This window comes from Giraffa tippelskirchi, chromosome 4, assembly GCF_054371585.1.
Source record: "Giraffa tippelskirchi isolate mGirTip1 chromosome 4, T2T-mGirTip1v1.2.pri, whole genome shotgun sequence".
Classification (NCBI taxonomy): domain Eukaryota; kingdom Metazoa; phylum Chordata; class Mammalia; order Artiodactyla; family Giraffidae; genus Giraffa; species Giraffa tippelskirchi.
The window spans coordinates 64,264,593-64,290,248 of NC_137278.1; the positions used below are offsets into that span (position 1 = coordinate 64,264,593).

At 39.7% G+C, this 25,656-nt stretch overlaps 1 protein-coding gene and 1 long non-coding RNA gene across 10 annotated transcripts in view; one reads left to right on the top strand and one right to left on the bottom strand.

The window, feature by feature from the left end:
- Window positions 1–6,650: 6,650 nt before the first annotated feature.
- LOC145545328 (uncharacterized) lies at window positions 6,651–9,790 on the bottom strand. Its single transcript, XR_014082004.1, has 2 exons — window positions 9,722–9,790; window positions 6,651–7,769 (listed from the first exon to the last, which is right to left on the bottom strand). It is a non-coding gene; the product is annotated as an uncharacterized LOC145545328 (long non-coding RNA).
- Window positions 9,791–9,906: 116 nt separating this feature from the next.
- EFEMP1 (EGF-like fibulin extracellular matrix protein 1) overlaps window positions 9,907–25,656 on the top strand; it is a 74,536-nt gene continuing 58,786 nt past the window's right edge. For 3 of the 9 annotated variants that reach the window (XM_081589604.1, XM_081589610.1, XM_081589612.1), the window contains exons 1-4: window positions 12,779–12,865; window positions 14,110–14,197; window positions 18,339–18,387; window positions 18,551–18,952. In XM_081589604.1, the coding sequence (XP_081445730.1) occupies window positions 14,117–14,197; window positions 18,339–18,387; window positions 18,551–18,952 (532 nt within the window). In that variant the 5' untranslated portion in view covers window positions 12,779–12,865; window positions 14,110–14,116. Of the gene's footprint in view, window positions 10,157–12,778; window positions 12,930–13,188; window positions 13,307–14,073; window positions 14,198–18,338; window positions 18,388–18,550; window positions 18,953–25,656 lie in introns of those variants that run through there. The other 6 variants (XM_081589603.1, XM_081589611.1, XM_081589605.1 and 3 more) reach the window with 4 other exon arrangements.

The window sequence follows — 25,656 nt, forward strand, 5'->3', positions numbered from 1 at the left end:
TGGACAGGGAGGTGGAAAGCTCCAAAGACAAGGTGTCAAGACACCTGGTTCTAGTCCTTGGCTCTACTACTAACAAGGGTTAAGCTGGACAAGTCATCTAAGCTCCAGTTCCAGGGAATTGGAGCAGATGGCTGCTAAGATCACCTTTTTCTTCTTTTTCCTTTTCTCCATAAAAGGAATTCATCTTTCTTAGATCAGATTGGAAAGTCCTTTCTGATCCTGCCATTCTTCCAACTGTATTGAATAAATTCAAGTATTTTATAACTCTTGGACTTTTTAAAAATTAACTGCAACTGAATCATCTGCTTGAACAGAGTTATTTAAAAAAAAAAAAAAAAAAGACTGAAATCCAAGCAGTATCTTTGTGATATCTCCCTTGTGGATATATAAACTTTTAGCCTCTTACCTTGAATAGAATTTCTATATTTGCCCTATTTAATCAACTATAAAAGTCAGATATTTCATTTCTTATACTTTTTCTGTTAGCAGCATACTATAAATTCCAAGAAGAAAGGGATTTTTTTTTTCCCTTTCCACATTCTACAGTGAGAAAGAAGTTAATGCTAGTTTATCAAAATAATTTATGCCTTATTATGCCTTAAAATTCGTCAAAGGGCAGAGAGAAAATAACAATGTCCATTCCATTTTAGGCTTTGGTCTCAGCAGTTCCACTGGTATAGGATAAGACATACAAAAGGGGAAAAATCATAAATCAGTTTTAGAAATTCTATTACACATTTTAAAAAACATTTTCAAAGAGATTTTGAAACCTGCTTTGTTATCTTTAATCAGTATCAAGATACAAGATTAAGTATTCACAAAAGGACAGATAAGGGAGATTTTCTATTCAAATAAAAATTCACAACAAAAGGGAAAAATACTTCAAATAAGGTAAACAACGTTGGAAAGTAGAACACAGAAAATTCTAAAAGTCAACAGAATATAATGGAAAGATTCCAAACTCACAAAAGTGGGAGAGTGATGACCCATTTCATTAAATTACATATTGAAATAAAATTACTGATTTTCAGAGGACGTTATTTCTAATTTCATGTTCCACAGTGCAGTCATCTCAAAATCCCATCAGCCTTGATTAGTCAAATGAAGTTTCCGAAAAGCTAATTTTGAAAAAAGGGAGGAACATGTTGCTGAAAACAAAGCTTCACATCTGTGTCCGCATCTGAAGTTGCTCTGTAAGATCTAATAACTTGTTAGAAAGCAACTTTGGTTTTTTCAGGGCTTTTTTTTTTTTTTGCCAGGCTGTGGATTTACATCATACATTTTTTCTGTCCAAGGAAATTCTAATTACTGGTTCCAATCATTTCTGATTGATTTGCTTTTTATTCATCCAAGGTATTCTCTGCTCTATGATGAAATCAAGCCTTCAATAAAATTCCAAAAATTTCAGAACAATTTACAAGCTCCAGATGACTGAAAGTTTTCTCATGTCCGTTTGGCATTTAGAAGAAGAGTTTCACCAAATATATTCTGAAGAAGAATACATCTGGCATTCACTAAAACAAAGAACTCACCAATGACATAATTGAGGCAAATTAATATCACATAAAAACAAATTTGCCAATATTGTTTGAGGCCAAAGCTGCAATCCAATTTCCATGTATTTCAACAAGTCTTCTTCTAAAGCACAGGCCACCAATCACATAGGTTAATGTTTGGTGGTGTTTCAGCAATCGATTTCATCAACACACATTATCTTCTGTGGAGTGTGTGTGTGTGCATATGTGTGTATTTGAAAAGACTCAAGTGTGTCCTGAAAACCCACTTAAAATTCATATTTTCTCTTGGCCTAATGCTGACTCCAATTCAGCAACGAAAGATAAGATTAAAATAAAAGAAACTTAGCACTAAAAAGACTATTAAAGACTACTTATTTAATAAAGGCAAGTATAACAGAAATTCATATGTGTATTCACCACAAGAAAATTTTCTTGGATAATAATGGTAAACTTAGTTATTAAAAAATGCTGAATTTTTAAGCACTGATATGAAAGCAGCCCAAGAAAATAAATAATTTAATCAACATCATTCTTGCAAGACGATGTTACAGGGGCTATCAGTAGCCAGTAATCAAATTTTATCATGATACTAAGAAATCTGCTGCTGCTGCTAAGTTGCGTCAGTCGTGTCCGACTCTGTGTGACCCCATAGACGGCAGCCCACCAGGCTCCACCGTCCCTGGGATTTTCCAGGCAAGAACACTGGAGTGGGTTGCCATTTCCTTCTCCAATGCATGAAAGTGAAAAGTGAAAGTGAAGTTGCTCAGTCATGTCCAACTCTTCTCAACCCCACGGACTGTAGCCCACCAGGCTCCTCCGTCCATGGGATTTTTCAGGCAAGAGTACTGGAGTGGGGTGCCATTTCCTTCTCCACTAAAAAAAGCTCTTTTTATGAAAGGCAAAGGCTTGTACAGGCAAATCTGATCCCAACATTGGCTTCTCTTTCAACAGATTAATAAGGGCATATACTTTCACAAACCAACTGGACCCACATACTGTCTGATTTGGTTAATATGGTCGAAAGTTATAGTCCATTTCTGCTATTCATATATTGGTCTCTAGAATACAAAGGGTACCCAAAGCTGGACACAGCATGCACCTTAATCAGCCACTCCTAGAACTGAGCTACACTCACAGGGCATCTTTGTTTTAGATGTAAATGGAGACTTAAAGCACATTGTGTAGTCATCAACATCTGTGAATTCCTTCTAAACTGTGATTGCCACCCCACCCGCCCGAACCAAACATATCTTCAGATCTTTAAAATTTCAGACTCCTGTGGGCTCAGAGCAATTTAACAAGATGAATTTATTGCAATCTCCAATTACAGTCTGCTCAATCTACGTATCAGTTTGAATCTCTGTAGTGGCACCACAATGCTTCTGTTCTGCCCCTGAAATCCTAAATTCCGTTGGTGGTGGGGAAGGAGTGACAGAGATGAGAATTCAGAACAAGGGTTCTAGCACCAGACAGCCTGCTTTTGAATCCCCACTTTGCTGCTCACTACTGTATGACCAGAGCAAGTTACTAAACTGCTCGGTGACTCAATTTCTTTTTTAGTAAAACAGGCACAATAATAGTTGTGTTACATATGGTGTAATCACTATAAAAATGGTAACTACTACTATTTACTACCAGTAAGGGAATATAATTTCATAAGCCACTTGAAATCCAAGAAATTAGATATCTCAGATCCATTTATTCAAAAAATACTATTGTCTGAGGACATTGTTCAGAGTGGGGCCACAGATTTCCATGATCCAGTCATCAAACTGCAGCATACTAAGTGTCTAGACCCTGATTCTTGTAAATATCCCATAAATTAGAGACAGTTACACACAAAAATATGAAGAAATTTTTTAACCTTAATGACCTCTTTCATTCTATCATTCAGTTAATCTGATTACCTGACTTAAGTCACCAGGATCAGTAATAACAACTACAGCAATAGCTATGTGCAAAGAACTGTACTAATGTCCTTATGTGCATTTTCTTATTTAATACTCATAAAAACTCTATGAGCTAAGAATTATAATTATTCCCATCTCACATATGAATAAACTGAGGTCCCAAAAGAGTTAAGTAACTTACCCAAGTTCACACAGTGAGTGAGAGCCACAGCAGGACTTGAACCCAGGCTCTCTGGACACAAGCCCTACACTACACTAACTCCTCATTGGGAGTTATCTTAGGGTATGTCCATTATTTCTGAACCAACTACTGTGTCTATAGATTTGATATTGATTGGCACAGTCTGAGCCACATGCTCACCCAAAAAGTCAGAGAGGAAAAATAAGCTCCCTACAAATCATTTGAAGTGGAAATTCTCAAGACCAGATGGCAGTGTCTGGATTGTAGAACCATAAGACTAAGCAGGCAAAGGATACAGCAGTTCCCAGTTATCCATGGTTTTGCTTCCCACACTTTCAGTCACCCAAGGTCAGCTATGGTCTGAAAATATTATATGGAAAATTCCATAAATAAACAACTCAAGTTTTAAATTGCACCCTTCTGAGTGTCGTGATGAAATCTTGAGCTGTCCTGCTCCAGCCTACCTGAGATCCTAACCATCGACATCATCTGCCTACATCCAATCAAAGACATCATCATGGTCCAATGATCCAGGATCACCAGAAGCAGATAATACTCCGTCTGACATTGTCAGAACGTCAATAGCAGCCTAATGTTAAGTCCCAATTTCTGTTGTATTCACCTCATTCATCTCGTCATGTGAGCATTTTATCACCTCACAACATCACAAGAAATGTAAGTACAGTATAATAAGATATTTTGAGAGAGAGACTATATAACTTTTATCACAGTATATTATTATAATTGTTCCATATTATTAGTTATTGTTGTTATCTCTTGTGAAAGTGAAAGTGTTAGTCACTCAGTCGTGTCCAGCTCTTTGTGACCCCATGGACTGTAGCCTACCAGACTCCTCTGTCCATGGAATTCTCCAGGTAAGAATACTGGAGTAGGTTGCCATTTCCTTCTCCAGGGATCTTCCCAACCCAGAGATTGAACCCAGAGTCTTGCAGGCAGACTCTTTACTGACTGAGCCACCAGGGAAGAGTTGTTATCTCTTACTGTGCCTAAATTACAAATTAAACTTTATCATAAGTATGTATGCCTAAGAAAAACATAGTATATATAAACTTCAGTACTTTTCATAGTTTCAGCATCCACTGGAGGCCTTAGAATGTACACTCTCTGGATAGAAGTGGATGACAGTATAAATGAAAATAAAATTTCAAAGCGGATGCCCCAGGTCCTGGCCTGCCTTGTAGCTCCGAGTTCAGTTCAGTTCAGTCACTCAGTCGTGTCTGACTCTTTGCGACCCCGTGGACTGCAGCACACCAGGCTTCCTTGTCCATCACCAACTCCCGGAGCTTGCTCAAACTCAAGTCCATCAAGTCAGGGATGCCATCCAACCATCTCATCCCCTGTCATCTCCTTCTCCTCCCACCTTCAATTTTTTTTTTTTTCAGCATCAGGGTCTTTTCCAATGAGTTAGTTCTTCACATCAGGTGGCCAAAGGATTGCAGTTTCAGATTCAGTAACAGTCCTTCCAATCAATGTTTTTCAGGACTGATTTCCTTTAGGATTGACTGGTTGGATCTCCTTGCAGTCCAAGGGTCTTTCAAGAGTCTTCTCCAACACCACAGTTCAAAAGGATCAATTCTTTGATGCTCAGCTTTCTTTATAGTCCAACTCTCACATCCATACATGACCACTGGAAAAACCATAGCTTTGACTAGATGGACCTTTGTTGGAAAACTGATGTTTCCGTTTTTTAATATGTTGTCTAGGTTGGTCATAGCTTGTCTTCCAAGGAACAAGCATCTTTTAATTTCATGGCTGCAGTCACCAACTGCAGTGATTTTGGAGCCAAAAAAAGTAGTCTCTCACTGTTTCCATTGTTTCCCCATATGTTTGCCATGAAGTAATGGGACTGGATGCCATGATCTTAGTTTTCTGAACGTTGAGTTTTAAGCCAACTTTTTCACTGTCCTCTTTCACTTTCATCATGAGGCTCTTTACTTCTTCTTCACTTTCTGCCATAAGGGTGGTACCACCTGCTTATCTGAGGTTATGGATATTTCTCCCGGCAATCTTGATTTCAGCTAGTGCTTCATCCAGCCCAGCATTTCACATGATGTACTTTGCATGTAAGTTAAATAAGCAGGGTGACAGTAGACAGCCTTGACATACTCCTTTCCCAATTTGGAACTAGTCTGTTGTTCCATGTCCAGTTCTAACTGTTGCTTCCTGATCTTCATACAGATTTCTCAGGAGGCAGGTCAGGTGGTCTGGTCGTCCCATCTCTTGAAGAATTTTCCACAGTTTATTGTGATCCACACAGTCAAAAGCTTTGGTATAGTCAATAAAGCAGAAGTAGTTGTTTTTCTGGAACTATCTTGTTTTTTCAATGATCCAATGATGTTGGCAATTTGATCTCTGGTCCTTCTGCCTTCTCTAAATCCAGCTTGAACATCTGGAAGTTCACAGTTCATGTACTGTTGAAGCCTGGCTTGGAGAATTTTAACATTACTTTGCTAGTGTGTGAGATGAGTACAATTGTGTGGTAGTTTGAGCATTCTTTGGCATTGCCTTTCTCTGGGATTAGAATGAAAACTGACCTTTTTCCAGTCCTGTGGCCACTGCTGAGTTTTCCATATTTGCTGGCATATTGAGTGAAGCACTTTCACAGCATCATCTTTTAGGGTTTAAAATAGCTCAACTGGAATTCCATCATCTTCACTAGCTTTGTTTGTAGTGATGCTTCCTAAGGCCCACTGGACTTCGCATTTCAGGAGGTCTGGCTCTAGGTAAGTGATCACACCATTGTGGTTATCTAGGTCATAAAGATCTTTTTTGTACAGTTCTTCTGTGTATTCTTGCCACTTCTTCTTAATATCTTCTCCTTCTGTTAGGTCCATAACATTTCTGTTCTTTATTGCGCCCATCTTTGCATGAAATGTTCCCTTGGTATCTCTAATTTTCTTGAAGAGATCTCTAGTCTTTCCCATTCTATTGTTTTCCTCTATTTCTTTGCATTGATCACTGAGGAAGGGTTTCTTATCTCTCCTTGCTATTCTTTGGAACTCTGCACTCAATGGATATATCTTTTCTTTTCTCCTTTGTCTTTAGCTTCCTTTCGTTTCTCAGTTATTTGTAAGGCCTCCTCAGATAACCATTTTGCCTTTTCGCATTTCTTTTTCTTGGGGATGATCTCAATCACTGCCTCTTGTACAACGTCGTGAACCTCCATCCATAGTTCTTCAGGCACTCTGCCTATCAGATCTAATCCCTTGAATCTATTTGTCACTCCCACTGTATAATCATAAGGGATTTGATTTAGATCATACCTGATTGGTCTAGTGGCCTTCTCTGCTTTCTTCAATTTAAGTCTGAATTTGGCAATAAGGAGTTCATGATCTGAGCCACAGTCAGCTCCCAGTCTTGTTTTTGCTGACTGTATAGAGCTTCTCCATCTTTGGCTCCAAAGAATATATCAATCTGATTTCAGTATTAACCATCTGGCGATGTCCATGTGTAGAGTCTTCTCTTGTGTTGTTGGAAGAGGTTGTTTGCTATGACTAGTGCTTTCTCTTGGCAAAACTCTGCCAGCCTTTGCCTTGCTTCATTTTTTAGTCCAAGGCCAAATTTGCCTGTTACTTGAAGTATCTCTTGACTTCCTACTTTTGCATTCCTGTCCCCTATAATGAAAAGACATCTTTTTTTGGTGTTAGTTATAGAAGGTCTTGTAGGTCTTCATAGAACCATTGAACTTCAGCTTCTTCAGCATTACTAATTGGGGCATAGACTTGGATTACTATGATACTGAATGTAGCTTGCAGAGGCAAACCTAAATTTAGAAGTCCTGATAGCTCATGTAGAATGAGTTGTCTTCCAGTCAGAGAAACCTGGAGTCATGGGCTCAGTGCTCCTTGCATCCTCAGGCTCATCAGCACACAGAAACAACTTAAACCACTAGAGAAGACAATATTTCTACCATCTCACCAGACCTAACAGCCAGGTTCTGGACTTTGTCATTCTTCTTTTACTGGCACTAGAGAAGACAATACTTCTGCCACAACTTACCAGACCTAACAGCCAGGTTTTAAACTTTGACATTCTTCTCTTACTGGCATTGAGTCATTTCTCCTTATTTTTGGGGCCTAGGAATTTTTCCTTTGTGTACTTAGGGGGCATTCTATGGGCAAGACTGCTCATGGCCTACCGCTGTAAGGAAAGAAATGACAAACAGGCAAAAGCAATGTGAGAAATATAGGTAAGTAGAATGTAACAACAACAGGTAGGTTCAGTATAATAACTACAAATAAATCTTGTTACCCAAGTCAGTGTTTGTGTAAAACTGACACAAAGAAGTTGAGCAACTGCTATGATTACCCAGCTAAAGCACAGCAAAACTCCAGGCAAGAACTCCTGGGTCCTTTCATATTTTCTCTCTACCACACCTTTTCTCTACACTTTTTTTTTTGTTTTGGCCGCACCACACAGTTTTCAGGATCCTAGTTCCCATACCAGGGGTCAAACCCAGATCTGAGCAGTGAAAGCTCAGAGTCCTAACCACTGGCCTGCCAAGGAATTCCCTTTTCTATACCTTTAAGTTTGCCTAGGATTGAGGGCTTTCCAAGGATATAGAACTTCCAGTGCAAAACATGGAAAAGTCCTGGGAAAACTGGGATGAGTCGATCACCCTGCCATTAATCCCTACATAATTGTTCCATCTTCACTGCCTTCTTAATTGAATTCATTTTTTTCACAGATTTCACTTTCCAGTTACCCACACCCTAGTGAAAACTATTAATCAGGTTTTAACCACAAGATTTGTGGCTCCATGACTCAATTAAAGCTTGTAGGTCCTTGAGACTTCTAATTATTTTCAGGGAATTTCTTTTTAAAAGGGAAAGAAAAAGTGAAGTCACTCAGTCGTGTCCGACTCTTTGTGACCCCATGGACGGTAGCCTCCCAGGTTCCTCCATCCATGGGATTTTCCAGGCAAGAGTACTGGAGTGGGCTGCCATTGCCTTCTCCATTTAAAAAGGGAGCAATAGTAAAATTTTATTTGTGATACATATAGTATAATAGTTGGCAAACTGGAAAAGTTACGGCTCCCTTATCATTGGTCATTTTTCAAATCCTATGAAGAGAAGCCAGAGTTGTCTTCCAGAAGCAGTGACTATTAAAGGAAAACCTCAATTCTTAAATCTTTGAAAATCACAAACACACACACAAAGGTAAGAAGATGGAGGGGGACCCAAAAGCTGATCCAAGCAGAAGTGGCTGGAACTCTCAACTTGCTCCAAGACAGAAAACCTGGGAAGCTCTCCCAATAGACTCTCCTAAGAAACAGCCAAGGCCTGGCACTCTGGAGTGCAGGACACAGGTAAAACACTTCACAGGAACCAGAGCTCCCAGAGTGGGATTCTTCCTCATGTTAACAGCGAGATGTTTTCTGTTTCAAGTAACTGAACACCTGACTCAAATTGGCTTGAGCCATAAGGAAATATATTACCTCATAAAACAGGGGTGCAGAGTCAGGGCAGAGTTCAAGTTTGGTTAATTTGGAAGCTCAACAATCAGGGCCACATTATGACTTTCTGGTCCCTGGGCAGTTTTACCTTCTTGGGCCCCTTTCTCCATAAAAATGATATTTTACAACTGCAATAGTATAGAGACAAATATAATCCAGACTGGATGATATTTATTTATTCCTTCTGACTTTAAAAAGTAAAATATTATGGAGAGGACTTCCCTAGTGATTCAGTGGTTAAGAATCCACCTGCTGATACAGGAGACACGAATTCAGTCCCTTCTCTGCAAAGATTCCACATGCCATGGGGCAACTAAGCCCAGGCATCAGAACTACTGAAGCTCACCGAAAGCCTGTGCTCCACAACAAGAGAGGTCAGCACAATGAGAAGCCCATGCACCACAACTAGAGAGTAGCCCCTTGCTCACCAACTAGAGACAGCCCTCAAGGAGTAATGAAGACCCACCACAGCCAAAAGTTAATTAATTAATTTTAAAAAACACTGTGGAGGACCCCTAAAAGTATCATGAGTTCTAGGGTCAGTTGGCCCTCTGAACAGTCCATCAAGATCCAGGTTCTCTCCATGTGGTTGGCCACACACAGCATGTATCACCTTTTTATGCTCAGGCTGGCTTACCTCTGGGCTGTGTTATGGCTGCCAGTGGCAATGGAGGCAAAGGGCTCCACTGTTCTCCAGTGTGGTCTTGGGCGACCTTTCACCTAGGAAAGAAATCCTTCCCCTCAGTTCTGATTGGTTGAGGTGGGACAATGGGCTACCCTGAAACAACAGCCAGAGAATGCCACTGCTGATTTCATTACCTTAGACCTGTCAGGAGATGCCCTATTTAAGGAATACCTAAAGAATCCTGGGTTAAGTTAAGATGGAGGAACAGTCTACTATAGCCTATCACACTATATATTCTAATATCTCAGAACAATCATTCACATGTATTTGATATTTACCATGAGTTTCTCACCTAGTCCCCACAACCTTAAGAAAGAAAGTGCGTTATCCTTCCTATTTTATAGAAGCAGGAACTGAGGCTTAGAGCGCTTACAAGATTTCCCAAAGGTAAGATTTTGTAAATAGTAAGTAAAGAGGTCAAAACATGAAAGAAAAATTTAATGTTAGACTTCATCAAAATTAAAAATGTTTGCTTTCAGTAAAACAGCATTAAGAGAATGAAAAGGCAAAACAAAGACTGGGAGAAAACATTCAAAAATCTGACAAAGAACTTGCAGGGAGGCTATATTTTTAAAAAAGCTTGTACTACTAATAAGACAAAAAAACAAAAATAAAGAAATAAATTAAAGATTTGAATGGGCTCTTCACAAAAGAAGACATAATGATGGATAATCAGCATATAAAAAAGTTCAGTATCATTAGCTATCGGAGAAAAGTAATATAAAACCACAATGAGCTGCCACTTACACACCTGCCATAAAATGGCTAGCATTATAAATTGCTGACAATATCACAAAGAGTTTCACATACTGTTGGTAGGAATGTAAAGTGGTATGGCTACTTTGGGAAACATTTTGGCACTTTCTTATAAAGTTAAACATACCTATACCATATGACCCAGAGATTCCACTCTTAAGTATTTATCTAAATGAAGGGAAAACATATGTCCACACAAAGATTTCTACATTAAATGTCCATGATGGCTTTATTCACAAACAATCCAAATACCCATCAACAGGTGAACAGATAAACAAACCAGGGTATATCCACACAGTGGAGCAATACTCATCAATTAAAAAGGAGTGAACTTCTGATATACCTAACAGCAAGGATGCGTCTCAAAAGTATGCTGAGTGAAGGAAGCCAGATGCAAAAATGTACATGTTCTAGGATTCCATTTACATGAACTTCTGTTGAGAAATGGCTGCAGGGGAGCGAGGGTGTAAGTAAGGAGAAAGATGAGGAGGCTAAAATAATTTGTGTGGAAGATGGTGGTGGCAGAGGCTAGCATGGTCATGAAAGAAGTGATAAGAAGTAGTTCAGTTCTGGATACAGTTTAAAGATGGAGCCAACAGAGTTTTCTGAAGAACTGAATGCAGTGTGTGTGAGAAAAAAGAGAAACCAAGGATGACTCTGTGATCTTGGATCTAAGCAAATGGAAAGATGAAATTGCTGTTCATTAAGATGGTGAAATAGGTGGGCAGAGAAGGTTGGGAAGGAGAATGAAAATCAGCAGACTGTTCAGTTTGAAATGCCCATTAGGTGCACAAATGAAGATGGCAGGTCAGGAGCTGGATGTACAGGAAAAATTCCTGGCTGGAGATAGAAATTTGGGAGTTTTACCCCCCCCCCCTTTTTTCTGGGGAAAGGGCTGAAGATAGGTAAAAAGAATTTAAAAAGTAGAAGAAAATTTCTAGACAGATCTTCTTACTGTACAAAAGCAAAGATACAATTTATTAAAGTTTGGAGGTCATTAATGACTGGGGAAACAAACACTGGAATTCTGGCACCAAAATCTTCAATACTATTACCAAAACCCCATACACTAAAATAACTGTGGTGAAGTATCAGGGTGGTGAAGCTCCTCTGATCTTGTCCACTGCTGTGTGGCTTGCAACCAACCTGGCAAGGTAGGTTGGCAACCTATTACATACCCCAGAGATAAGGACAGAGGCTTCCCCCTGGCAGCCTCTCTCTCTCTTGCATTCCCTATCATTTGATGCCCTTTGGTCCGCAAGGAAGGAGAAGGAACCGTTGGGCAGAGCCTCTGCCCCTGCTGAGGGAGTGCTGAATCAACAACTTCAGCTTGCATATTGTCTCATTCATGAAACTGTATTTTCTTCAGAAGTCATAACTGCCTTGGAGGCAAACTATTAATCTGACTTCAGAGTTGGAGCTTTCAAAGATAACCACAATCTGTGTGGTATGACTTGAAGAAGCCAGAAAAAAATTTTTTCTCTCCAAATTCCTGAAATTCCACCATTAGTATGAAAGGTGAAAGCGAAATATCCAACTTCGAATGACCAATGTTGGGGACTCCCACAAATGAACCAGTGGAGAGAAGAAAAGCAATAGACAAGAAAAGGGGCCCAAGGAGGGATGATGGTGGTTGAGAGACCAAAAACAACGCAACCTCACAATTTTGTGTGAGTGCTACTTGGCCTAGTCCCAACACCTCGCACACAGTAAGTCACAATTATTTGTTGAATGAATGCTCTTTTTTCTATATTTGAGGAAGTAGACACTCCTTCATCCCCTCCCCCAAAAAAGGTATCTTAAAGAAAAGGTGAAAGAACTAGTCCTATAAATGGGGTTAATTTACTCTCCTAGGATTCACTTATTGTTAAAAAAAAAAAAAAAAAGAGCAATTTCTCAGGAGGCTCGCAAGCTCTCTAGGAGAGCAGTTTTCCACTCCGCGGGGCACGAGAAATTGCCCGGGAGGCTGGAGCATCACCAAGGCCTATTCAAATCCCAAACATCACATGCCAAACGTGCCATCTTCTGCCTAGAGTCCCGGCGCGTCTGGGAGCCAAGGGTGAGGGGCTGGGAGGGGCGGGCAGGCGGGCCCTTGGAGGAAGGGGCGCAAACCCAGCTGCGCAGCGCGCCCTCCCTCCGGGTTTGCAGCGCTCAGCTCAGCCCTTGCGCCTCCCTCAGCTCTCTCCTCCGCCCCCCTTCGCCCTCCCCTTTCCCTCCTTTTCTCCTCCTCCTCCTGCCGCCGCAGCCGCTGCCAGACCTCGCCAGTTCAGACCCACGGGGCTGCCCTCCCCTGCTCTCTCCCCTCGCTGCCCGGGCCCGGAGCGCAGCGCGGCCGCGCAGGTAGGAGCCCCGGAGCGGGGGTCACACCAGCGCACCCAGTGCCCGCGGGGCCGCACGCCGAGGAGTAAGTGGGGTGACCTGAGGGGTGCAGTGGACCTGAGAACTGTCCCCACATAGTGCAGGATCTCTCAGGCAGAGCGGGAGGTGGAGGTGTGAGGTCTCGGAATGCGATCTGTCAGGATGTGCGAGCACTAGGTGACATCTGTTTGGATGGGCATGTGTGTGCGTGCCGACAATCAGCCGACAGGGCTTTGCCAGCAAATGAGGTTTTGAAAGTTTCAGGGAGCCAATGTGTGAGATTTAAGCCGCACCTGGATTCCACCAGAACTGGTTAGAAGCTGGAGCACTGAGCAGTTCCCCAGAGACAGCCGCCTGTTAACATACTGTTAAGAAAGCGGACCTCGCCTCCCTGGGGACGCCTGGCCGGCCGCCCTGAAACCGGTACTTCGGGCTGCGGTATGGTTCCCCAGTTCTGGCCCTAGGCAGACCCGATCCTGAAGGTAGCATTTCGGGGACCGAGACACCCGTAAAGCGAGAGGGAACTAGACGCTTGGGCTGCTCCCGTACACCACCTGGGGCTTTTAAACAAAGCTGCTCACAGAGAACGCGTGGAAATGCCACTTGGAGAGTTTGCGCTGGGGAATGTGAGAAGGAGTTCTGAAGGGCAGGTATTTTACTATGGGAGGAGATTGCTCCAGAGTTTTGCTGTGGTATTTTGTTTAAAAAAAAAAAAAAAAAGCTTGAAGTCAAAGTAATTCATATTGGTTCGCAAGTTTTTCTGCTGAACTTTGCAAGGAACTTAACTAGCTGGAGGTGAGCTTGTAAGGAAAGCCTTAACGTTCAAAGGAACATGAGATTTGCTGCCCCACTTCCACCCTCGAAAAAAAAAATGCACCATCACCTTTGAAATTAATTACCCTGTATTCTTTCTCTTTCACCCCCTTTCTCAAGCCTATTGTAGGTGCAGTGTAAAATGCGTACCTTACAGCTTTTGTGTATATTCATCGTAGCCGGACAGTGTAAATCGAAATGTAATTCTGCAGCCGTCTTCAGCCTTTGGTGTCCCGTTTGGCCAAGGGAAAGTTGAGGAGGGGGTGGGGAGATGAGAAGTAGATTAGAAGTTTGTGTAGGACGGAGCCTCAGCCTTCTCCACCTTCTCTACCTTGCTCGTTACTTTACAGCTGAAGTTTTATTTTCCTCCGCTGCAGATGCTAAGCATCGGTTTGTACTGTGTTTTATTTGAGATTCACGATGTTGAAAGCCCTTTTCCTAACTATGCTGACTCTGGCGTTGGTCAAGTCACAGGACACTGAAGAAACCATCACGTACACGGTAAGGGGTGATGGAATTTGAGATAAGTGCGGTTCAGTGGGATTCTGTGGCACAAGGGAGACTTTATCCAGTCCTGCCAGTCTATGTGGGCTATTCTCTGCGGAGGGTAATAAATTAAACCAGCGTTAGCAAGGTTCACGTTTAAGATACGTTGTAAATAGCCCGTCGTTTCAAAAGTTCACTTAGATCGCCATTTGAGATAGGGACCAAAATGTAAGGATTTATGCAAGGCCAAAAAGGGAAACTCCTTTAAAACAAAAATCAAAGTAAGCTACATGTTTATGAAACATTCAGCATATTAATGAGTATAAGTAATTGGAAAACATGAATTACTATATACATGCAGATAAAACCAGAACTCAAGGAGTAAGACTCAAATAGGAATGTTAAATATCACAAAAGCCCATCACCTCATTTGTGCATATGACTTATGTTCTCATGTAAATGGATTTTCTCAACTTTATAAAGGCTATTATTCACTTACAATCTAACTGATAGCTCATATAAATGCCACTCAGATAGACATGTGTTACCAGGATGCAGTATTTGGTAAAATGCATTGTGTGAAATTTGGTTTTGTATTTTCTGATTAGCATATCTGATATTTCCAAGTAATTTTTATTAATTAGCTAATTGTATGAGTACAACAAACATTGAATAAAGTATTGAAAATATCATCATCTAACCACCCCTCCCCCCCACTGCCCAGAATGGATATGGTGAGAACAAAGGGCAGTGCTTACCTCACTTCTGATGAGTTTGTTTGCACCTCTGTTTTGTGTTTTCTAGTCTTTAATCAGTGTTGTGAGGCAAATGACATTTGTCTTGGATCAGAATATGAAAAACATATTTTTCTACTTGCTCCCAACTTAAAATTAAGTAATCTTACTCAAAAGAATGTGGAAAATTTTTGAAAATAAAACTCTTAAAAGTGAGCTAATGTTAATTACTGATAATAAACATTATCTCACTTTTTTGATACCATATTATCCCTAGAATGTTAGTATTCATCTGGCAAATGTTCCTTGTTGTCCAGATCAACTATAAATCAAATGGGGTTTAGTATAAATATTTTGTTAACTTAATGGTAAATGTAGTTGCTTCCTCTGCTGAAGATAAATAAAGCAAGAGAAATGAATACATGTGTTGTTTATCTTCAGATGAAATTGTTTTGTTCTTCAGGCTAAACTTACTACCTTCTTAGGGAATTAAAATTAAATTAGCTACCCCCTTTTATATTCATGTAATAATAGATTTTATTGCTTTTACAATTGCTTATCTCGTACTCCCTTCCCTTTGCTAATCACCTAAACCTTACTCATCTTTAGCAGAGAAAGTTCCCTGTGGTTTAGACACTGTAGTTTTAAGACCACTAACTAGGGTTCCCCATTAGTATAACAGGTTTCCCAGATATGACACCCTTTCTGTGCCAAGATTAAATCTATTCTCTTTTAAACTGTATATGGCTATTAGTTCATGGTTAAAGGACAAGATGTAACTATATTTTTAGTAACTCCCTATGGAGACACTGTCTCTTTTCCTCCTCATAGCAAAGTATGAGCTAAGTGGCATGCTCTTACTTCTACTGATAGTAGAACTGAAGATCAGAGAGGTATATAAATTAAGACTACACAGCCAATAAGTGGTGAAACTAAATTCAGTCTAGGTTTGTTTAATAGTGATCCATATTGAATGTCCTGGAACTGAAAACCTAAAACAAACTGCAAGTTGCCTCTATTTAGCATACAAATTTATCAAGTGAACTGCCATTCTGCCTGGCTTGAATGACACTTTTCAGAAGGATGGGATCATATCCACAAGATAGCCTCATATTCTCCTTTCATATTAAAGATAGGATCCATTCAGTTATGTATTCATCATGTACCTGCCCTGTGCATAAGCAATTCTCATCACTATCAAAAGGATTCAAGTTTATTTGTTTACTAAAAAATATCAGACCTTAACCTTGGGGAATTTACCTTGAGAAAAGTACTGTTGAAAAGTACAAAGTATTATGCAGCTTATACATGTTGCTAAAGAAATACAAAAGCAGAGAGGTAATTAATGTTCATACTGGCAACCCACTCCATTATTTTTGCATGGAGAATCCCATGGACAGAGGAGCCTGGTGGGCTACCATCCACAGAGTTGCAAAGGTTTGGATACAACTGAAGCGACTTAGCGCACGCTGCCTTCAATAAGCTACTGGCTTATTGAAGGAGTTAGAACTTGCTGCTACTTCTTGAAGGAAGTGAGGACTTTGGATTATTCTAGAAAGGCTGAAGAGGCACCTGAATCAGAAAAGATGGCATAGTCAAAGGCTAGAAGGGAACATAGCCAAGTCAAGATCAGGAGGTGACAAGAAACTGGGTGGTATGGAGAACCTGAAGATGGTAGTAGTTGAAGATGAGGGGTCCGCAGGCCCCTGTGAGCTCTTAGATGGAGGAGCAGTGTGGCCAAGAGAGCAAAGAAAGTTTATCATAGAGGCTTGTGTGCAGAATGCAGTGATATGGAGACCAGCTAAGGAGATTTGCCTTCTCATGAGGTCAGGATGGCTTACACCAACATGGGAGATATAAAAATGAACACAAAGACAGCAGAGCTTGAAGGAAAATAATGGAAAAGTTGAAGTTAAAATTGTTATCCTGGTTCCTGAGAAATGTGGTAGTGCCTTGGACAGTGTTGGTAAAACTAGAAGCATTAGTTTGGGAGATAAAATGAGTTTAGTTTTCACCTTATTAAGTCTCGGAAGTCAGTAAAATATCTAAACTCATCTCTGTCTCCATTCAGCTATTTATTTGCCAAGCATCTGTTGTTTGCCAAGCAACTCTTGGCTCTTATGAAAGAATTTAAGTTTATTTGTTTATTTACTCTACTTTTGTTTAATCCTTCCTGAAACCTCTTGCTCAAATCTGCATGTGATCAGATGTTTTCTTGAGCTTAAGAATTCTTCAGAGGCCTCATCACTTAGACCAGCATTTCTCAAGAAGTAGCCCATAGATAACTTGTATCAGAATCACCTAAGTTGCTTGTCAGGAATTCAGATTCCATGCCCCCTACCCAACCTACAGAGTCAGAGCCTTTGGTTGGGCCCAGGAATCTCATTTTAACAAGCACCAGACTGATTCTTAAGCATAATAAAGCTTGAGATTCACTGACCTTCAAGGTGGAATTCAGTTCCCACTTGGCCTGTCCAGAGAAAGGCTTCCCAGGTTTGGCCCTGCCTACCTCTCTTACCTCACTGCATCCACCCAGGACTACTGGTAGCTCCTTCCAGCTTTGCACCTTTGCTTATGTGGTCCCTCATCCTAGACTTATCACTTCTCCCTGGAAAAAAATCCAACTCACTTGTAGCTTCGCCCATAAAGCCCTCCCTTCCACCCTATCATGCCTGCCCACAGTCCTGAGCAGAGTCCATCACTCCTTCCACAGGTGAACTTGTGTCACGACACCTGACATCTTGCTCCAACTAATCTACCTATCTCCTCTTCAGGCCTGCGAGCTGCCTGAGAATAGGAACAAGATCTTAATCATCTTTGCTTTCCCAGGGACTAGGATGGTGCCTGGTGTAAAAGGGCAGTTGGTTGACAGATGGTTCTGTCAGTGAGTGAACTAGAGAGGACCTTTAGAAACTGAAGCTGGGAGGCAGGCCATGGTGTGAGAGGACGGATCAGGACTTGACTGAATAGGAATGGTAAGGAAAGTCAGGTGCTGGAATGTTCTAAGAGGATTTAGAGAGAGAGGGAATAGTCAAGGGCTGAATAAAAGAACTCAGTTGGATTTTTTTTTTTTTTGGTAAAATTTATAATGTGGAAGAAGGGTCAAGTAAAGTGAAAAAAGCAGTCAGAGGATTACAGAATATTAGTATCAAGACAGAAAGGAATTCCAACATGGTTATGGGTGACTAGATCCAATGGAAATGCAACAAAACAGTTGAGACAGGTGGTGATTGAGAAGGGATCCCTGCAGCAGTCCAGTGCACAGGTGTGTCTTTTTAAAAAAGCTATAGAATGTTAAACTACCCATCTCATCATCTATGTGGGACTCTAGTACCAAGACAGTTGCCATAAATATGAAGCTTGTAGAGTGACTTCTTAGAGAGTGGATACTCAATTAACTGTCTCCTGGCCCCTCTTCACAGCAATGCACAGATGGATACGAGTGGGATCCTGTAAGACAGCAGTGCAAAGGTGAGCCAGCTTCAAAGACTTCCCATCTGATCATAGCTCTCTGTCTCCATCTAGTATGTCCTTCATGCCCCACCTGTATTATACCCAAAAGGTATAAGCATGCATTTACATGTTCAGCTTCCCCTGTAAGAAGATTTCTGACTCATTTTATTACTCACCACAGATATTGATGAATGTGACATTGTCCCAGACGCTTGCAAAGGTGGAATGAAATGTGTCAACCACTATGGAGGATACCTCTGCCTTCCTAAAACAGCCCAGATTATTGTCAACAATGAGCAACCTCAGCAAGAAACACCAGCAGCTGAAGGTGTGGGTGCAGCTGCAAATGCAGCCGCAACCTCTAGTACAGGCACTGGGGGTGTAGCAGCCAGTGGCATGGCTGCTAGTGGAGTGGTGCCTGGGGGTGGTTTTGTCGCCAGTGCTGCTGCTGAAGTGCAAACTGGCCGAAATAACTTTGTCATCCGGCGGAACCCAGCTGACCCTCAGCGCATTCCTGCCAACCCTTCTCACCGGATCCAGTGTGCAACAGGCTACGAGCAGAGTGAGCATAACGTGTGCCAAGGTAAGCATGACTTTCTATGCTAATGAGAAAGTTCTTGCCCAAGTGCACCTTTTGGTGAGAAAGACAACAGCTCTCATTTATTGAGAGCTTCCCCCTCGCCATTCTTTGTGCTAAGTGCTTTGCCTGCATTATCATATTCAATCATCACAAAAATCATAAAAGGTAGTTGCTGCCCATGTCATCATCATTTTATAAATTAGGAAACTGTGTCTCAGAGAGGTCACCAGTGGTTCTCAACCTTAGCTGCACATATTTAGAGTCGCTTGGGAGCCTTTAAAACTTTTCCAAGTCCAAACCACACCCCAGCCCAATTAAATAACACTCTCTGGGGGTGGGTTCCAGGAATCAGTATTTTTTTTTAAGCTCCCCAGGTGGTTCCAGTGTGCAGCCAAGTTTAAGAACCAGGGGTCACACAGGTGGTGAGTGCAGAAAGTGAAGTTGCTCAGTCGTGTCCGACTCTTTGCAGCCCGATGGACTGTAGCTTACCAGGCTCCTCCGTCCACGGGATTTTCCAGGCAAGAGTACTGGAGTGGGTTGCCATTTCCTTCTCCAGGTGATCTTCCCAACCCAGGGATTGAACCTGGGTCTCCCACATTGTAGTCAGACACTTTACCATCTGAGCCACCAGGGAATTCCCGGTGAGTACACAGCCAGCCTTCAAACCCAGACAGATGGGGCTAGAGTCACAGCTGTCAAAAGGAGCAGTCAAATTATTCATTTGGAATTTGAAATTGTGCTGTCAAGCTACTCCACAAATGCCTCCCTGTAAGGTCTCAAGCTTTTTTATTTTTTAATTGAACTTGCCAGTGACTTGTTTTCCTCACTGAGGAATAAAGAAATGGGACCTCTGCCTCTCATTACCTTTGAAGGAGTCTTCCCCCACTCACACTTATATCTATTTTTAAGCTCTCATTTGAGCACATTTCGCTTATATCACTTGCACTATGGCACCATCTGCCTGGGTTTTTCTGTTTATTCTTACAAAGAATACACATCTGGTAGACTCATGCTAGCAAACTGATAAGAATCTTGGGCTTTGAAGATGTGTAGCATATGAACTAACTGGACTGTGTGAAGGGATTTTGTTCCTCTTTGCCTACTTAGCAAACCCTTTTAGATCTGCCTGATGTGGCCATAGAAGCTTCAGAGTACTTTTTCACTGCCAGGCACTGACTGGGTACACCCCATATACACCATAAGTGCCTGGTACACACTGGCCAATAGGAAGGGCCCAGGAGTTCTTACCTTCTGCTTACATAAGTGAAGAAGAGAGCACCTTCCTCCCTCAACACAGAAGAGTTCAACTGGGGTCACCTAGCTGCTGTATTAAGTGAAAGAAGCATCTTTTGGTCTTCTAGGATGCTGCCCCTTATTCACGAGTGTTGAGTTTTATCTTCTGTATAAAAATATAGTAGATTTTAAATGGCTTATAGATGAAGTAAGGAAACCTATCAGGCTCTGACTTTTATTATTTTATATTTTGCATTCAAATTTTCAGTATCCCACATCAAGAGCTAACCCATGCTGTGATGGTGTCACTTTTCAGAGTGCCTATCTTATTAGCATCTGTTTTGTATTACTGTCATTGAGTCAGAATTCCACTATTGATGATGAATGCTTCAGCATCTGCTTGATATTCAGATATTTAATTTAGGATTATGTCAAAGAGATAACCTCATGAGGTTACTTATATTATATATAAATATATATTTACAAATAAATATATATTTATATATGTATGGTGTGTGTATTTGAGTGAATCTTGGCTTAAAAATACCTTGAATTTATTTAAGATGCCAACTTTTAATTGTGTTATTTAAATATATAATTATATTGGAAGGTTTGGTGGTATTTTTCCTGAAACTGAAAAGGTTTGGTGAAAGTTTTAAAATATTGACTTTTACATATTGAATTATTTTTTATACTTCAGACATATGTTTGAATGGTACTTAGGAGAAAATAAAAGCAGGTAAATGAAAGGATCATTTATCAGAAACTACAAAGTAGTTTATGGTCCATCATTGACAGTTGTGGTTGAAAGCAAGAAGAATGCCTAGAATCGAATGAAGTTCTAGAATAAAACATATTCAGGATTTACAACATGCATTGGTTACAGTAAAAACTGTATAATAAAAAGTGAATAATAAAAATGAAATCCTATTTAATCTTTCTTAAACAAAGATTTAGACTACCTTACAAAGTAAGGTCTTTTCTTCTCTGGGAATTTCTTTTTCAGTTATAAGCTAAAACTCTTAAATTCTTATGATAGATGCTAAATACATATTCATTGATTGTGTGCACATGGGGCATTTCCAACCCAAACTGTTTTGCATAATTCAACCAATTTCTACAATTTGAGATTGGGGGTCTGTATTATTAAAAGCAGGGTTAAAAGTTTTTTTGGATGACTTAAGGCTTAAGTTGGATTTCTTCCCATCACACACTTTTGCAAAGTGCCCATAAATGTGGATTTACTTAATTGTTGATAAAAGGGGGTTATTTAATATGATAACAACAGGATAACCTGTCTAGGGAATCTGACTAACATAAGTCGAATCACACTTGTGCCCGTTTATTATTGAGCTGATCAAACATGCAGTCCAGCTTCTTCTAATTGCCTACAGATGTATGACATTCTCATTCCAGGCCAGCAGCACAAAATAAGGTTTTATAACCAATGTGAAAGTGTAGGGACTTCTGCTTAAAACAATAATGTGCTCCAAGGACCTATATTACTGACATCATTGTAGAGTTTGAGGAACTTTCTGTTTTAATAAAGATCTCCATTCTCCTTTTAAATGTTGCATACTTATAACCAGTAATCCAAACACATTTACCATGATTGCTGGGTCAGAATAAATGAATGCCTTAGATGAGTCATATTTTTGTCATAAAATTATTTCTTTTTTCCACATATATTTTTCAACAGGTACAGTTTATCATTATATAACTTAAAGCTGAGGACATTTTTAATGTAATGACTGAAATCTGAACTGTATTTCAGTGTTAGTCAATTGTGCCCTTGCATGCACTATTATCAATCACAGTTGGCACTTAATAATTTAAATACCACTAGATATTTTAAAATATTTTCTATTTTAGGGACTTCCCTGGTGGTCCAGTTAAGACTCTGCATTTCCAATGCAGAGGGACAAGAGTTCAATCCCTGGTCAGGGAACTAAGATACCTCATTCCACGTGTAGTATGGCCAAAAATAAACAAGTAAATAAATAAATGTATTCTATTTGATAAATATATTTTTAACCAGCTTTCCATGTTTTACCATTTAGTCAAAACATGATTCTTTAACCTTTGTTCATCTATTTGTCCAGGTTTTTTCAATTTTATGCAAAACTAAGGGGTTTAAAACATAACATCCAAGTATCAATTCACAGTAAGCATTTTTCCAGGCAATTGTAAATAAATGAGCATGATACTGGGAGGTCATTCACACTGAGAATTTCAAATGACAGGTGGCATCTTTGGCAGCTATCAAATTTCATGAATATCATTTCAGTGTCACATACCTGGAGTCACGTAAAAATTAAGCTTTAGAAATTAATTATTTTCCATGAAATATCATCCACTTCAAAGACAACAGATATTCATCTGTTCCAAAAGGAAGCTGGACCTTTAGTGCATAGTCACTATGTAATCTTCAAAGGATATGGAGTTAGAAAACACTAATTCAAGTTGAGGAAGAGTTTTTTTTTTTTTTTTTTTTTTTTTACCATACATAACATTCTAATAGCCCCATTCTTGTAGGGGAAAAAATAAGAGAAATAAGAAAATCAATTGCCCAATTGAAAGGAATTTTTCCACTTAATTGAACTTTCACAAATTAAATGTAGAATATTTTGAATGGCTGGTAATTAAATCATTACTAAACTCAGCCAGGGTTTGCAAGTATCATTACTTACCTGCTAAAGAAACCATGCCATTAGAAAAGGAACTTGATACAAATGTCTAATAAAGCTGATTGTGGAGTCAAATCCAGAGTGCAATTTCTGGCTTGTATTATATAAGGTATAACTGAAAGATGTGAAAACATATCCTAACGTTTCCAACCATCTCTGTCTACCCAAGACTGTCCTGGTCTGAAAACTAAATGTCCCACTTCCCTGGAAATGCCTCAGTCCTGGAGAAACGGCATTGTTGAGCACCTCAGCAAACTCCCAATAACCAAATGTCCTGCACACCACAGCCAACAGTGGGAAAGTTTCAGCGTTAAAGCCACTTTTTCAGGTTAAAGCATTGTTTGTCCAGTAAGACTGTTTTTTCAATTTGTTTTAAACTTTGAAAAACTGTATTTCATTGATCTTTATGTACCTGGACAGAGCCTTTCTTTGCAGTTGTCAGGATTCTGCCCGTTTGTCAATTTCCACATTGTTCTAGATTGCATGTGTAGGTTACCTAGACATTAGCACCTACATACTTGTATACATGTCATACCATAATTAGTTCCTCTTTCCTCATTTCCACTGGGAAAAATTTTACCACTCAGCTAAATTAAAAACCATACTTCAGCTACAAACTTTTGTTTGCCAGATTTTTTTTTTCAGTTTTAGCTGTATTTTCAATGATTTTATTTGATTTCTGTTATTATCACCTATGATGCAGGAGCAACTAAAAAGCTAAAAAGAGAAATATGCTGCCTTTGGTAAAGCCTAAAGGAATTAAAAAATTATACTTAGGGTTAAAAAGCTCTACACTCTTGGAGACTATATATTATCCTCTGCACATTTCTTTATAAACATAACTAAAGTACTATTTTGAAAAGGAAAAAAGTTATTATCTATACAACTACTTTAAAAAAGATAAATTTGAACTAACACATAGAGATTCTCAGATGTTAGGGACATCTCTTGTTGGCTTCTTTCATTTGAAACTTAAATGATATCATATCCAAAAGAGGATTTATAAATTACAGTGTAATCAAGTAGCTTAGCATACTTGGCATTGTCATTACCAAGCAACTTTCAAATACTATCCTCACTACTGTCATTAGGGTCTCTGGTTGCTCCGGTTAGTTTTGTGAAGAAGTGCCTAATTTTGTTATATATAATTATACAGCCCAGCAAAGAGCTTTGATCTCAGAAAATAGATATTTTGCTAAAAGAAGACTATAATTGAGTAAATTATTATATTAACAGAAAAGAAATATTTCAAGCAGAATGTAAAATGGGTATTTTACCTACTAATGGTTTATTGTGTTTAGCTGTTAATTATCTTTGAATATCTTAAAATTCTCTAAGGCCATGTAAATGCATAGGTGTTGAGTTTATAGGGAAAATTTAATTACTTTTTAAATAAGCTGATGCCATATAATTGCATTGATTTCCTCCTGAAAAATTTAGCATTGTTTCATGATTTACATCTCCAAACACTATAGTCACCAAATTTCAGTTAATTTAAGACCCATTTTAATACACATTTGTAAATAGTATGTACATCTATGTGATTCAGGCATAGTCAGAAAATTCCTTCATAAAAATTGAATGATAGTTACTTGAGGTAGAAGGATGGAAGAGATTGATATTATCACACTTCTGCCACAAAAGACTAAGTTACATAACTATTTAACTCAATGATTTTTCTAAGTGTGGTTTCCAGACCAGAAACATCAGCATCATCCAGTAACTTATTAGAAATGCAAAATCATGGGGCCCATCAGAACTATTGAATTGGAAACTCTGAGGATGGAGCTCAGCAATCTGTGTCTTAACAATCCTATGATTTTGATCCCTACTCAAGTATGAGAACCAATGGCCTAATGTAATTTTAACCTCAGGAAGTTGCATTCAGTTGTAAAAATCAAAGGCCGGGGTCAGAATACTTTTTGTGGGATATGGGAAGTAATGAAGAGAAAACATCAAAAATACTTTCTGCTTATGGGACAGAATAATATGTCTACTTCTCTCACCATTCTTATTGTCATCACCAGTGCCCTCATCCCCAAATATGATTGGCCATGAGTCCTGGTTAGGACTGCATTCTTGAACCAAGAACATATATGTGCAATCTAGAGGGAAAGGGGGCATCTTAACAAGAAAACAAGGGGTCTTTCACCTCTCTATGAAGCCTGCAAGTGTGAAATACCAGGCTGCTGTCCTGTGCTCAGTAGCTCAGTTGTGTCTGACTCTTTGTGACCCCATGGACTGTAGCCCACCAGGCTGCTGTGTCCATAGAATTCTCCAGGCAAGAATACTGGAGTGGGTTGCCATGTCCTACTCCAGGGGATCTTCCCAACCTGGGATCAAATCCGCATCTCTTGCATATACTTCATTGGCAGATGGATTCTTTACCACTGCATCTGGGAAGCCCTGTGAAATACTATAAATGCCCTTAAATTGTCAGTAGGTGAAACTCACAGTTATGTTTTGGCTATGATAATGATTGGTGCTAAATAATACCCGTACCTTCTAAAGGCATCCCCCTTACACTCAAGGCACAAACATGTGGAGGTTCAGTTCATGTAGAGTTGCAAAAGAGGAAGAGGTTGATTCTGATTTTGGCCTTAAAAGTGTGCTTTATTTACCAAACTGATAGGAGATCCTTTCAATACCAGATACATGGCTGACATCCCCTTTAGATTCTGTGAATATCATCAAATATTAGAATACTATTCATATAAGTATCTTCTGTTCAATTAAAACTTTATCAAAGATTTACTTCCCATCAAAGACAAGATTCTTAAAACTAGT